General features: G+C 32.3%; 1 protein-coding gene across 1 annotated transcript in view; it reads right to left on the bottom strand.

Annotated features, from left to right (window-relative positions):
- LOC114336561 (uncharacterized) overlaps positions 1-15927 on the bottom strand; it is a 93804-nt gene extending 77877 nt beyond the window's left edge. Inside the window, exon 1 of the mRNA XM_028286929.2 lies at positions 15632-15927. Coding sequence (XP_028142730.2) covers positions 15632-15829 — 198 coding nt within the window. The 5' untranslated portion in view covers positions 15830-15927. The remainder of the gene's footprint in view (positions 1-15631) is intronic.
- Between the last annotated feature and the right edge of the window lie 355 nt (positions 15928-16282).

Raw genomic sequence — 16282 nt, forward strand, 5'->3', positions numbered from 1 at the left:
TTTGTTTGTAAGCAGTGTCTTCATTTTTATAAATGCTTGCCTTGCAGTTTCAATTCGGACTTTAATTTCTTTGCTTTGGTCATTTTTGTCATCAACCCAGGTTCCCAGTATTTGTATGTCTTAACTTTTTCTATTTGGGTTTGCTCTATCATTAACCTTTCATTTCCATGTTCTGTTTTTGAGACAATCATAAATTTAGTTTTTTTCTTGTTTATTTTTAGTCCGTATCGAATGCAATAATCGTTAATTCTATTTAGCAATTCTTGTAGTGATTCCAGGGTGTCTGCCATTATAACGGTGTCATCAGCGAATCTTATGTTATTTACTATTCTTCCGTTTATAGAGATTCCATCACTTAGCTTCGCTATCGCTTCCTGAAATATGGCTTCACTGTACAGGTTAAACAGTAATTTTTAAATTAAATAAACATATTAAGTACAACTCAAAGAATATTTAGAACAAAATTCAGTCCAAAATATTGAAAACAAAGCCATTGGTGACAAATTTTGACAGGCAGCTCACAAAAAAATGGATTTTGCGGTGGACATCAGAACTCGTTACTAGATCATAGAAACAAAAAAATCAAAGATTTAATTAGCTTATGAGTTTCACGAGGTCACAACGTCGAGTTTTTTTTATTTTTAATGATTTTTGAATTTTTGGTATCACTCAGAAATCAAAAAAATGAAATTTTTGGTAAAAATTTTGTGAAAATCAAAAGATTTATTATTGTTGAACAAAAAATAAGCAAAAAGAAAAATATCTCGATGTTGTTACCTCATGAAATGTCTAAAGAAAATATGTGCAAAATATCAGGTAGATCGGCTGAGTAGTTTTTCAGGTACAATGTCCACCACATTTGAAAAAGCAGTTTTGAGAAAAATGCGTTTAAAGTTTTGACAACTGCATCTTCATCTTCTTATTTGTCTGCCAAATCGTAAAGTGATGCACATTGGAATATGTTTTTTGAATCGAGGAGTAATCTACAAAAGAGAAGGCGAACAGTTGTTTAACGTTTCTCACTACGCTCAAGCGTGCTGACGCGAAGTCGCGGCAAAGCCAGTCGAACGTAGGGATATTCAACACGCTGTATCTCTGGTAATTTTACTCCGATTATTTTGAAATTTTTAGAGAGTATTCTTGAAAGTATGCACTTTTATTTGAAATAATAAAAAAATTAAATATTTCAAACCATACCCTCCCCCTTAATTGAATTGAATTGAATTAATGAATGAATTTTACCACCGAAATACCTAGTTAACGAATTATAAATCACCCGTGTTGAGCTGCCCCCCCCCCACTTGCAAAAATCAAAAAACAAATAGCCCTGATTTATGAGCTATTTATGAGCTTTCATATTCCGCACACTAAAAATTTTGAGCTCGTTCCACTGAGCAGGAACTTAATACTTTAGTGGGGGGGGGGGCTGAGTCAGCCCCCCCTACTTAAAAATAGGAATATTGAATCGGTTTTTGCGGCAGAATTACGAGCTATTTATGAGCTCTTGAAATTATATAGTTTCGATTTTTGAGCTCATCCCCTTCACCCCCAAACAACCCTTTAATTGATTTAGAGAAAAATGCTGAGAAAACTTAAAAAATCAACGATTACTTTCAATTTTGGTGAACCTTCATCGATTTTCACGAAAATTGGTCAGTGGTTAGAGGATACCTCAAGAAACAAATGTGACATGGTACCACCTTGCGTCTTTACCTTGAGGGTGGATACCGCCCCTTCTCGGGGGTGAAAATTATTTTATAAAAAATAATTGCACAAATCTATAAAAGAATAAATTATAAGCAAAATTTATTATATGACGTTATTCAAATAAGTCAATACTTTTTAAGTTATTAAAGATCAAAAATTTTAATTATTCGTGAAAAAAATGCATGTTTTGAAGCGGTTTTTCGTAAATCACTGAAAAACTGTAAGTTTTTACAAAAAAGTTAATAGTAGTTTAATTCGTATAGCTTATATTCTAAGAATAAACTCTTAAATCACGCGCCTTTCGATTATAGAGCTACAACCCTTTCGCAAGAAAACCATCCCATATTCCCGGCTTGAGAAAGAGTTGTACTTAAAATAATTTTTTACACGATTGATCATTTTTGACTGTTTACCGTGACAGATTTTACGTCAGTAGGTGACATTTACTAGCAACTCGACGGTAAGTAATCCAACTCGACGGTAAGTAATTCACTTACCATCGAGTTAAAAAATCTCTTAATTTTAATTTATTTTTTGAAAGAATAAAGAAAACTAACGAATTATTTTAATGTTGAAACTTATGGTACAATTTGTTAAATTATTTAATGAAATCCCACTTGTTTGGGCCTCTTCAAACACGCGATCAAAGTTGAAAACTTGGAAATATCAATGCCATCATAATGAAAAACGGTGGATTTAATCATTGAATATTCTGCCCAGAGGCTTCCAGGAGCTTTCAACTGCATATTATGTCTTTGAACGAAATATGCCAATAGAGTCTTTTCTTCGATTCTTAAATTCTTGCCTTCGCACCATTTTTTAAAACTTTGGTAGGTATTTTGATAACGGATTTTGGATTTTTCGGGAATAATTGCGGAACACCCTTCTTCCCAAGCCCGTTCAATTTCTTCAAATTCACTTTCGCTCATATTTTAATTTATATTAATCAAAATTGTACTTAAAATTATTGACAACTAAATAAAAACTCAATTCTCCATTGTTGTTATGCACCCTAGTTACTACCTAACAACCAAAGTATCTATCTTGATAAAATGAATGAAACTAGTCAATATGACGAAAATGTTTAATTTTATAATTTATAATGGTATCAATCGTGCAAAAAACGTTATAAGCATGTCGAACGTTAAGGGTAACCGATCTCAGACAATAATTGGGTGCGTTCGGACGACCACAGCGGCTGGACAGCTGAGCCAGCAGTAGCTGTCAGACGTCACCGCTGGAAGTCAGCCGCTGAGAGATTTACTAAGCTTTCCCTATCACGGCTGGATACAACCACTCAGCCGATTTCTGCTGACAGTCAGCCGCTATGGTCGTCCGAACGCACCCATTGTCTGCCTCCTCCAAACAATTGTCTTCGATCGGTATAAAACCCTTACCGTTCCCCATACTTAATATACTATAAATTAATTATTTGGCGACTACATATCGTTTAATTTATGAGCTCGCAAAATATACGCATTTCAATTATTGAATTGCCATTTTCTTTCTATAGTGCAGTCACTGAAGGTAAAAATCGATTATGACCTTCGATTTCGGTAAATTTCCATTCATTTTCACGAATTGACAATAACAACTTGCTGTTTTAGCCTGGGGTATATGTCACCCCTTCTCGGGGGTGAAAATTACTTTATTAAAAATAACCCCACAAATCGAGAGAGGGACAAATTGTAAGCAAAATTTATTATATTATAATGGTTATTAATAAATCAATACTTTTTGAGTTATTAAAGATCAAATATTTTAATTTTTGTGAAAGAAAATGCATGCTTTAAAGCGATTTTTCATAAATAACTCAAAAACTGTAAGTTTTTACAAAAAAGTTTTCATCACTAAAATTGAAGCTAATAAAAAATATAATAAATTGCTTACTTGAAAAACCCTTTAATGTTAATTTAAAGTAAGTTATTGGTAATTAAATGTATATTTTTTTTGCGACTGTTCAAATCTAAGGATTGAAGCTTAAATAACGGGAAAGAGATGCACTTTATAACACTTAGGTACTAAATACTTGTCAAAGTACTTAGAAATACCTATCAAAAATGAGTTTCAGAAAAAGTTGATAGCATCAAAATCCGCTCACCAATTTTCGTGAAAATGAATGTAGATTTACCGAAATTGAAGGTCATAGTTGATTTTTACCTTCAGTGACTGCACTATAGAAAGAAACTAGCAATTCAATAATTGAGATGCGTATATTTTGCGAGCTCATAAATTATTAAACGATATCTAGTCGCCAAATAATTAATTTAAATTATTTTAAGTACAACTCTCTCTTAAGCCGGGAATATGGGATGGTTTTCTTGCGAAGGGATTGTAGCTCAATAATCGAAAGGCGCGTGATTTAAGAGTTTATTCTTAGAATATAAGCTATACGAATTAAACTACTATTAACTTTTTTGTAAAAACTTACAGTTTTTCAGTGATTTAAGAAAATCCGCTTCAAAACATGCATTTTTTTCACGAATAATTAAAAATTTTTGATCTTTAATAACTTAAAAAGTATTGACTTATTTTAATAACTTCATATAATAAATTTTGCTTATAATTTGTTCTTTTATAGATTTGTGCAATTATTTTTTATAAAATAATTTTCACCCCCGAGAAGGGGCGGTATCCACCCTCAAGGTAAAGGCGCAAGGTGGTACCATGTCACATTTGTTTCTTGAGGTATCCTCTAACCACTGACCAATTTTCGTGAAAATCGATGAAGGTTCACCGAAATTGAAAGTAATCGTTGATTTTTACCTTCAGTGACTGCACTATACAAAATAAATTGCAATTTACTGATCTAAATGCGCGTAATTTGGAAGCTTATAAATTATTACATGATATGTAGTCGCCAAATAATTAATTTAATGCATTTAAGTACAACTTTCTCTTAAGCCGGTAAGATAGGGTGGTTTTATTGCGAAGGGGTTGTAGCTCAATAATCGAAATGCACGTAATTTAATAGTTTATTCTTAGAGTATATAAGCTATAGGAATTATATCCGCATAACGATATATTTTAAGTTTTCTCAGCATTTTTCTCTTAAGTTAAATCAATAAAGGGTTGTTTGGGGGTGAAGGGGATGAGCTCAAAAATCGAAACTATATAATTTCAAGAGCTCATAAATAGCTCGTAATTCTGCCGCAAAAACCGATTCAATATTCCTATTTTTAAGTAGTGGGGGGCTGACTCAGCCCCCCCCCCCCACTAAAGTATTAAATTCCTGCTCAGTGGAACGAGCTCAAAATTTTTAGTTTGCGGAATATGAAAGCTCATAAATCAGGGCTATTTGTTTTTTAATTTTTGCAAGTGGGGGGGGGGGCAGCTCAACACGGGTTTATAAATCTATGTACCTGGAAGGCCTTGTTAATTGTTAACATTGGGAATAGCACTACTGAAGAATTCGACAGGTGCTATTTTGTACTCAATCCTCTTTCTGTCCAAATCTTCAAATATATCGAAAACTACAAAGGAACTGTACAAAACAAAAATTGTTTGAGGTTTGTGAGGTTGCCAAGTTTTGTTGTTTATTTACCGTGAATATTTATATTTATCTTATTCGAGATTGCAATGTTTTGTCTATCTGTTTGATGCAATCTTTTCGAGAATGGGTAAAATAAACATGTTTTAGCTACATTTCTGTACAGATACTCAATGCAAATATTTTAGATAAATAAACAGACTATTAATAGTTTCTAATATCTGGGTTACCAAGTGCGTGTTGATACTTTTTACTAATATTTGGGTCAATTCAGAACTAATTTTATCTTTCTATCATCCAAACTATTTTTGCTACATTAGAAATCGTTTTAATATAAATTATAAAAATTACATTATATGTGCTAACGACTGATTGGGGCTAATTAGTCGTAACCAGAAACAACGAGTATTTATATTGTTGCACTTTCACTATGACAATTAAAAGTACTATAATGAGACATGTATGAGACAAGAAAACAAATACACTTTTTAATTTCCACTTGAATTATATGTCAACTTGATGTATTATAACGCATTAAACATTTTGCCTCATAGTCTAAAATAAGATTACACTACATGTAAATCAAAATGTAAATTTGTACAGGTTGGAACAAATTTTATATCAAAGTTTAGGTGAGTACAAAAGATATTTTCAAGAAAGTATCCAAATCATATCAGGGGATCATTGTTTAAATAATTAAAAAGCGGTCACTTTTGCACAATATTTACTTTTTTAACTGCTGAGGTAATTTACATTTTAATCAAGGTTTTTAGGGTTTTTTTCTACAAAGCTGAAGGACAAATCTTTCACCTAAGACATACAAAATTAAATTTGACCTCCAATTTATTTAAATAAGGATATATAAAATTTAAAAATCAAATTTGCAAAAAGGTATTTATTGCGTTTTATATAAGCACTCTAAATGATTTTATTTAATCGGAGAAGTTGCGCTATATTACCTGTATTAAGCAAAAAAAAATTGGTTAAAAAATATTTAATAATTTATGAGATATTTCATTTGTTTTTCAAATGTTACTATATTTTTAATTGCAAAAACGCGGTTGTTACCAAAGGAATATAAAACTGTGTAAAACCTCATTACTTTTATTTTCATGTATATTTTCGATAAATGTATTGATAAATTCAAACTTCAATTTAACTCCCCTCTAAATTGACATTTAAAAATTGTTCTAATTTGTTTTTTTAATAACGTCACGGGGATTAAACATTTTGAAATGATGTTCCGATAATCCGGTTTCTGGGAATTTTTTACTAATTAACAAATTTTTTTTGTCCTTTTTTCCCCTTTTTTTCCTTATAGTAAAAGATATAGATTTGCTTATAGAGGGGGTTTCATTAAGAATACCCAATCTCTGAGTTGTCGATTCTAGACCTCAAAATATTAACATTTAACCAAAATCACTTCAATAAAATATGGCTCCTTATTGAGTCACAGGGTGTTTTATTTAAAAATGTAAAAATTATTTTTGCTCAGTATTTTAAAACTATTCGACATATCCTTTTCATACTTGATAGAAAGTGTAGGTACTATACACCCTATGACATTATGTTACATACAGGTTTCCGGCTATTGTCAGAGGCGTACGACAGGAGGACATGGGAAGGCAAATGGTTGACCCTTCCCAAATTCTACGTCACTGGCGAAATTGCCATTTTAGCGCAATTTTTAGATTCTCCGATACTCTCAATGTAGATAACTTACTTTTCACTCGTAACGATAATGTCATTAGTTTTCAAGATATTTGCAGTTAAACATGTAACGGCACAGTTATTTTATTTTGATTTTTTGGAGGTTTTGTGCCGCTTAATTTTTAATTTCAAATATCTCGAAAGCTAATGATTATATCGTTAAGGCTGAAGAGTATATTATTCATTCTTAACGATAAATCATTAGTTTTTGAGATATTTGAAACTAAAAATTAAGCGGCACAATATATTAATCAAAATAACTAAATGACTCTGCCCTTACATGTTTAACTTCAAATATCTCGAAAACTAATGACTTTATCGGTACGAGTAAAGAGGATCTTATTTACATAGACAGTATTGCAGAATTTAAAAATTGTGCTAAAATGGCAATTTCACCAGTGACGTAGAATTTGAGAAGGGTCAACCATTTGCTTTCTCCTGCCCGCCTGTCGTACGCCTCTAATAATAGCCGGAAACCTGTATTTAACATAATTTTATAGGGTGTATAGTACCTACACTTTCTACCAAGTATGAAAAGGATATGTCGAATAGTCTTAAAATACTGAGCAAAAATAATTTTTAAATTTTTAAATAAAACACCCTGTAACTCAATAAGGAGCCATATTTTATTAAAGTGATTTTGGTTAAATCTTAATATTTTGAGGTCTAGAATCGACAACTCGAGATTGGACATTTTTAATGAAACCCCCTCTATAAGCAAAACTATATCTTTTACTATAAGGAAAAAAAAAGAAGAAGACAAAACGACAAAAAAATTTTGTTAATTGGTGAAAAATTCCCAGGAACCCGATTATCGGAACAGAATTTCAAAATGTTTAATCCCCGCGACGTTATTAAAAAAACAAATTATAAACAAATTAGAACAATTTTCAAATTTCATTTTAGAGGGGAGTTAAATTGAAATTTGAACTTATCAATACATTTATCGAAATTATGCATAAAAATAAAAGTAATAAGATTTTCAGCAGGTTTATATTCTTTTGGTAACAACCGCGTTTTTGCAACTGACAATATAGTAACAATTGATAAACAAATTAAATATCTCATAAATTATTAAATATTTTTGAACCAATTTTCTTTTATTAATACTGGTAACATAGCGCAACTTCTCATATTAAATAAAATAAATTTATAGTGCTTATTTAAAAGGCAAAAAATATTTTTTGCAAATTTGATTTTTAAATTTTATATATAATTATTTAAATAAAGTGGGGGTCAAATTTAATTTTGTAAGTCTTAGGTGAAATATTTGTCCTTCAGCTTTGTAGAAAAAAACCCTAAAGACCTTCATTAAAATGTAAATTACCTCAGCAATTAAAAAAGTAAATATTGTGCAAAAATGACCCCTTTTTCATTATTTAAACAATGATCCCCTCATATGATTTGGATACTTTTTTGAAAATATCTTTTGTATTCACCTAAACTTTGATATAAAATTTATTCCAACCTGTACGGAATTATATTTTGATTTTTTTTTATTTTATTAGGCTATCATCAGAAGAATGAGTTCAAGCTAAAATTATTATATTTATTAAAACAAAATATTTATAATACATAATAACAACAAAGGTATTTTTGACGAAGTCTAATTTGATTATGGATAAAAGATTAAATAATTGAAGTTGTACCTGCTATTTCAGATAAACTTGGAAGTGAAATTTTGATAGCATTTAGATTTAGGAGACAATAATAGTTATTATCTGCAGAAAACAATAATTTTTTGTTTCTTTTTTAGTAAACGTAAACATCATGTTGTTTTTTGAGGGAAGATCTACAACAACCAACTTAGCGTTTATCAAAACTTTTAATAACTTTGAAGAATAAGGGGTAGGTGGAACAGTCTTTTTGTTCTTCTTCTTCTTGTTTTTATATAGTCTCATGACTCTGTTTTTTGATGTACCTCCAGAAGTTGTCGTTCCATCGTTTTCGTGGTCTTCCCACTGATCGTCTTCCTATTGGGAAACTACTCTATTTGTTGTCATTTAGCTTAATACGATCGTTCCATTCTTCTCTTCTTTTTTAAACCAGTTCCTGATGTTCTCCACTTTGTATCTCTGTCGAATATGTGTAATAGCTCTTTGTCCCCATAATGTCTTACCATCGATTTTTCTAAGACTTTTCATCTCTGCTGTTTCTAGCATTCTTTTTGTTCTCTGTGTCGGTTCGTGTTTCTGCCGCGTATATCATAAAACTTCTTGGGGTGATTGTGAAGTGGATGGTTATCCACTTGGGGGATATATGAAGGGACAGGGGAGGAATGCGCCGATTTTACCTGAGCTACGTTAAGCCACAGTATAAAGAGAGACAGTAGAACCACTCTCCGAAAAATTGGAAGTAAAATATGTAGTCGCGCATGGCGACCGCGCAATGTTCTTAGTCGCTTTTGCCCCACTCTCGCATTGCTAGTCGCATAGAAACGGACGGATTTTAACAGGTAAAACCCGCATCCACCACTGGTGAATTATCAACTGCGTACTGCCGGTGTTACTTCTTGAGATCAAAGTGCCGACAGAGAAGTGTTAAGCTGGGGGCCTGAATGCGCCGAACAAACTCAGAGGGTCGCTAATCCCTGGGCATGACTGCGCCGCCACCCGTCATGTTGTAATATCTTAATGTCTTCCTTTTATTTTTTATACAATTTACTATTTTAGGTGGGAATAAGCTACAATTCAAGTTTAAAACTAAATTTTTTTGACGTTATCACAATAAAAAAAATAATAAATTAAACAAATTTTGTTTTTGTTGCTTGGTAAAAAAAATTCTTCTAAAATTTAATTTTACAGACTCATTCATATTGAGAATTCAGACATTATAGTACATACATTTTAAAGTACATGACTTTACATATTTACATGTTGCGTTCCTGGAACCTTATTGAAAGATCGTTCATTCGATTATATGAAATTAACTTTAACTTAAGAATATTTTTAATGTTGTTCTGAAGCTATTTCCTTGTGGCATTTTTGTAATCAACTATTCTAAATTGGAAATAAGTCACAATTTAACAAAAAAAAAAGATTTGATTAAAGTTTCGATTCTACGTCCACATCGGATTTCGTTGTCAAAATACAAAATATTAATAAATTAAACAAAAATGTTGTTGCTTAGTTCTTCTAATAGATAATTTAATTTAATTTGACTCATTTTTATCGGCAATTCAGACATATATTATACATTTCAAAGTAGAAGACTTTAAAATGATATTGCCAATTTTTATGAGTTGCGTAGTTGCGTTCCTGGGACGACTTTACTGAAAGATTCGATTATATGCAATCAACCCCAACTCAAGAATATCCGTCACAAAAAAATCATAGCATATGTGATCACATAGCATATGAATCACAAATGTGATCTGTCTTTAAAAAGACAACCACATGCAACGGTGACGGTAAAATTCTCGTGTTAGAGATTCCACAGTAAATCACCAGGAAAAAACCTCGTGCATTAAAAATATTCCTCAATGATGACAGTAAACTTCTCGTGTTAGTGATCCCATAGCAAATCACGAGGAAAAAACTTAAGATAATACGGTAAGTATTTGGTCTTAAGTACAAATATTTTTATCTTGGGTCTTAGGTGGGCAGCATTTGGAAAACACAGTCCTAAAGAGAAAGGTATTTGATCAGTGCGTCCTCCCAGTCTTGACGTACGGATCAGAAACACTTACCTTAACTAAAGCCTCGGCTACCAAACTAAGAGTCACGCAGAGAAGAATGGAGCGGTCAATGTTAGGAATAACTCTGCGAGACAAAATTAAAAACGAAGAAATCAGGAGAAGAACAAAGGTGACTGACGTCATCGAAAGGATAGCCAGGTTGAAGTGGAGATGGGCAGGACACATAGCCAAAATGATAGATGGGCGATAGACAAAGAGGTTATTGGAATGGACTCCAAGAGAAAACAAGAGAAGCGTCGGTCGACCGCCCACAAGATGGATTGACGACTTAAGAAAGCTAAATAAAAACTGGATGAGAGCCTATGGCTCTATGGCTATCACAGCCGGTCTTAAGTCCGGATAAAATGTAGATAATAAGAGGGTGATTGGCAAGGTTAGCAACCTACCAAAGGTAAAAACGAATACTGACAACAAATAAATACAAGAGAAAAATATCCAAAACCCGGGCGAGAGTTAATTACCACATGGAATAAGTATCACATGGTCGCTCAATACAAAAGACCAACAAATAACTCAAGTGCTGAAAGAGAAACAAATAGACATATCCAGAATACAGGAAACAAAAAAGAAACGAAAGATGCAATCAAAATTGGGTGAATATATAATAATCTGCAGTGGAGTAGCAAAAGAAAAAACAGGGCTAAAGAAGTTGTAGCCTTACTACTGGATCTAAGAAACCAAAATCAGATCAAAGAGTGAATTAGTGAATAGTGTCAATACGTATCAGAAAGGATTGTAACAAAAAAATAAGAATGGAGAAGTAAGGCCTGAACACCATCCGAGAATACGGCTCAGCAAATAACAAGCCTCAAACAATAAGAGAAACTTTTTATGACGAATTACAAGTAGTAGACCAGAGAGGGAAGTTGATAATACTGGGGATTTTAAGACAGTAAAACCTCGATATAACGGACTAATTGGGGGACGGGGAGTCCGTTAAAGCCGAAAGTCCGTTATATAAAAATACTTTTAAAATAAATCAGACTATTTAGAAATGTGTGATCAATATGCTATAATAAAAAGTTTATTGAAATTCTTTGTAAATTACAGCGTTTGGGGTCCACGGGGACCCCGTTGTTATGCAGTGTATTTTGGTAAGGGCAGGGTTGAGTATGTATAATATTAACAGGAGGTTTTTAATTTTTTTACATTTGATCGGATTTTTTGTCCGTTATGTTATATCCGATAAAAGTTAAGTCCGTAAAATAGAGGTCCGTTATATCGAGGTTTTACTGTACTTGAATTTTGTTATAAACTGTTGGACAAAATTAAAGAGAAGGAGGTATCGATATTTATAATTTTTTATGCGTTAAAAAATCCTGTACAAACAACACTTTAATATTCGGCAAATAACTGGAATTGCCTATTTAAATATGGAACGAATAAACAAAGTACTTATGTAATCAATATAAATTCTTAGAAGTCATTGAAATAAAATTATAAGCAAAGTACGAGAGAACTAAAAAAGATAATTTATAAATTTCAAAACAAGAAATGCATGATCTGAACATGAAGTTAATTAATATCCGTATTAAAATGAGATTGTTAGAGACCAAATATTTACTTTTGAATTGCCAAATAATTAAAAAAAAAACGGTATATTATAATATTAGAACAAACCAGAGATTAGATAGTTTATCTTTTAACAAAAATAACAAGAAAATAAAAAAAATACTTCAAAGCTGTTTCTCAGATATTATAATACCGGGTGTCCACTTATATTTTCCCCCATTTTAACTGCCTATAACTTCTAAACAGCTCAAGATAGAAATATGCAGTTTTCGCTGAAATGCTTTATTTTAGTAAAAGCTTTGTCTGAATGGATTGAATTTTTTGTATCGCTTTTAAATACGAAAATAAAAATGGCGGATTTTTGAAAAAAACGTTGTTGACTTTTTTTAATGGAACACCCAGTATATTTTTTTGTAAATTGAAAGAAAGGTCATTCACCTATCCAACGATATAAAGTTTTTCAAAATCGGTTGTCAAATCACTGAGTAATAAATTTTTAAAATGAGAGGTGCAACGTGGATATCACATACCTAAATAACGTAACTAAGCAAATTGATATTATGTTAAGTGATTTCCACATTGCATCTCTCATTTTAAAAATTAATTGCTCAGTCATTTGACAACCGATTTTAAAAAATTTTATATCGCTGGATAGGTAAGTGACCGTTTTTTTCAAGTTTTTAGGTAAATTAATATTTTTTTATATCGCTTTTAAATAAAAAATGGCGGATTAAAAAAAACGTTGTTGACTTTTTTTATTAAAACACCCAGTATATTTATAACTTGAAAAAAATGATCATTTATCTATCCAGCGATATAAAATTTTTTAAAATCGGTTGTCAAATGACTGAGCAATTAGTTTTTAAAATGAGAGATGCAATGTGGAAATCACATAACATATCAATTTGCTTCGTTATGGTATTTAGGTATGTGATATCCACGTTGCACCTCTCATTTTAAAAATTAATTACTCAGTGATTTGACAACCGATTTTGAAAAACTTTATATCGCTGGATAGGTGAATGACATTTATTTCAATTTACAAAAAAATATACTGGGTGTTCCATTAAAAAAAAGTCAACAACGTTTTTTTCAAAAATCCGCCATTTTTATTCTCCTATTTGAAAGCGATATAAAAAGTTAATCCATTCAGACAAAACTTTTACTAAAATAAAACATTTCAGCGAAAACCGCATATTTCTATCTTGAGCCGTTTAGAAGTTATAGGCAGTTAAAATGGGGGAAAATATAAGTGGACACCCGGTATATTATGATATAGGTATACAGGGTGTTTCATTAGGAATGTCCAATCTCTGAGTTGTAGATTCTAAACCTCAAAATATTAAGATTTAACCAAAATCACTTAATTAAAATATAGCTCCTTATTAAGTTACAGCGTGTTTTATTTAAAAATATAAAAACTATTTTTGCTTAGTATTTTAAAACTATTCGACATAATGCTTTTCATACTTGGCAGAAAGGGTAGGTACTATACACCCTATGACATTATGTTAATAAATGTTCCTGGCTATTACCAGAGGCGTACGACAGGGGACAGTGAATGGTTGACCATTCCCAAATTCTACGCCACTGGCGGAATTGCCATTTTAGCGTAACTTTTCGATTCTCCAATACTCTCTATGTAAATAACATACTATTCACTCGTAACGATAAAGTCATTAGTTTTCGAGATATTTGAAGTTAAACATGTAACGGCACATATATTTTGATTAATGTACCTATTTATTGTGCCGCTTAATTTTTAATTTCAAATATCTCGAAAGCTAATGTTTTTTCGTTAAGAATGAATGGGTGCGTTCGGACGACCATAGCGGCTGGCTGCCAGCAGAAATCGGCTGAGTGGTTGCATCCAGCCGTGATAGGGAAAGCTTAGTAAATCTCTCAGCGGCTGGCTTCCAGCGGTGACGTCTGACAGCTACTGCTGGCTCAGCTGTCCAGCCGCTGTGGTCGTCCGAACGCACCCAATAATATACTCTTCAGTAAATATTACAAAAAAGAAAAAAGGCAGACCGAGGAAAAATGGATACATAAAAAAATAGTAGATACAGGAAAGCTTAAACAGAAAATGTTTGAAGAAATGAAAATAATAGCACAAGACACAAAAGAATGGAAGAGATGGGTGAATAATATGTAGAGCATAACTGAACCCAAATCCGACACCTGAAAAAGTATAAGGAAGGCGAGAAAGAAAGAGTATTTCTGCATTATAATTTTGTAAATATTTAATAAATAATATGCTTTTATTTCTTCATAGTCCTGTCGCCAGTGGGGGTACAACGGCCTCCTTAATTCAGATGGACTTACCCAAGTTTTTTTTTATGTATTTTGACCCGTAGAACACGAATTTTTTGGGTAACAGTCGATCCGGATGTCGATAAGATTGTTATAAACAAAGAACTTGAGGAATCACATAACAGCGATTTTTTGCAAAACAAACCCTTTTTTTTGTATTTTTTGGGTCATTCTAAGCAAAAAATGTTTTTACAAGTTTTTTCGTAGGATGCATAGTTTTCGACATAAACGCGGTTGAACTTTCAAAAAATCGAAAAATTGCAATTTTTAAACCCGACTAACTTTTGATTGAAAAATAAAATAGCAATTCTGCTTACCGCATTTGAAAGTTCAAGTCAAATTCTATCGGTTTTGATTATTTTCATTGCTAAAAATTAATTATTTTATTGTTAAACAAAGCTATAAACACATAGTGATTGAATGATGTTTTCACGCATACAGACAATTTCTACGTAGATTACGTACTTACATTAAATAAAACGCATGCATTGGACACGGGAAACACTATGTGTTTATGGCTTTGTTTAACAAATAAAAACTTAATTTTTAGCAATGCAAATAATCAAAACCGATAGAATTTGACTTGAACTTTCAAATGCAGTAAGCAGAATTGCTATGTTATTTTTCAATCAAAAGTTATTCGGGTTCAAAAATTGCAATTTTTAGATTTTTTGAAAGTTCAACCGCGTTTATCTCGAAAACTATGCATCCCACGAAAAAACTTGTAAGACCATTTTTTGCTGAGAATCACCCAAAAAGTACAAAAAAATGTTTTGTTTTGCGATAAATCGCTGTTATGTAATTCCTCAAGTTCTTTGTTTATTTATAACAATCTTATCGACATCCGGATCAACTGTTACCCAAAAAATTCGTGTTATACGGGTCAAAATACATAAAAAAACTTGGGTAAGTCCATCTGAATTAAGGAGGCCGTTGTACCCCCCTGGCTACAGGACTATCAATTTTGTATGTTAATGTGCCTAACTTTTTTATACAAGTTGGTAGTGATTTTATAACTCCAATTTTCCATGTCAATCGGGATATCTCGTATAAAATTCGTAAGGTCTTTGGACTTAGCAAGGCCCATTAAAAAGTTCAAAGCCTCTAGATCGAGAACTCCCACTGGGGGTGCTGGATTATTGTTTTGTTTGTTTACCGCTCGCGTAATTCTAGGAACTATATTGTAAACCCGGTATACTTACTGTAGCTATGCAATTTTCCCAAAGATGCACATTTTGAAACACATATTCATTCAAAGAACACTTCGGTACTTCCACGGTATCAGAAGTAGTAATAAACCCACTGGAATTCGAGTCAGTTGCGAAACCATTTGTGGTCACTTTGGGGTTAAATTTCGGCAAAAAAAGCCGTTTGAATAGCACTCTCCTTAAAACCGACATCGAAAGACAACCCGTAACCGTTCACAGCAAAGAAAGGACAACAACTACTACCTGACTGGGGGATTTGATTGTGTTTGTGATAGTTTAATATTTATTTATGAGGTTTTAAGTTTGAAATACATGCGGCGGGAGTTTACAACCGAGCAGAGATGGGTTGGCCTGTCTAAAAATAACTGCTACAGGCGGAAGAGTGCACACATATTATGTTCACAGGAATGAGTATCGTTTGAATAATAATAGCCTGGAATCTAAATTGCCGCGAGGAAGTATTTTGAAGTTTAGCAAATGTTCTTGTCTGATCAATTTTGCAAAGTAAAAGAATTCCGTTATTTACGGATTAATTTAAAATCAGTTGCTTACTGATTATATTATAGTTGGGGAGATATCAGAAGTGAAAACATAAGACACAGTATACACACAGCCACGGGCGTAGCCAGGGGGGTTTTGGGGGTT

Source organism: Diabrotica virgifera, chromosome 8 (genome assembly GCF_917563875.1).
Source record: "Diabrotica virgifera virgifera chromosome 8, PGI_DIABVI_V3a".
In the NCBI taxonomy this organism is placed as follows: domain Eukaryota; kingdom Metazoa; phylum Arthropoda; class Insecta; order Coleoptera; family Chrysomelidae; genus Diabrotica; species Diabrotica virgifera.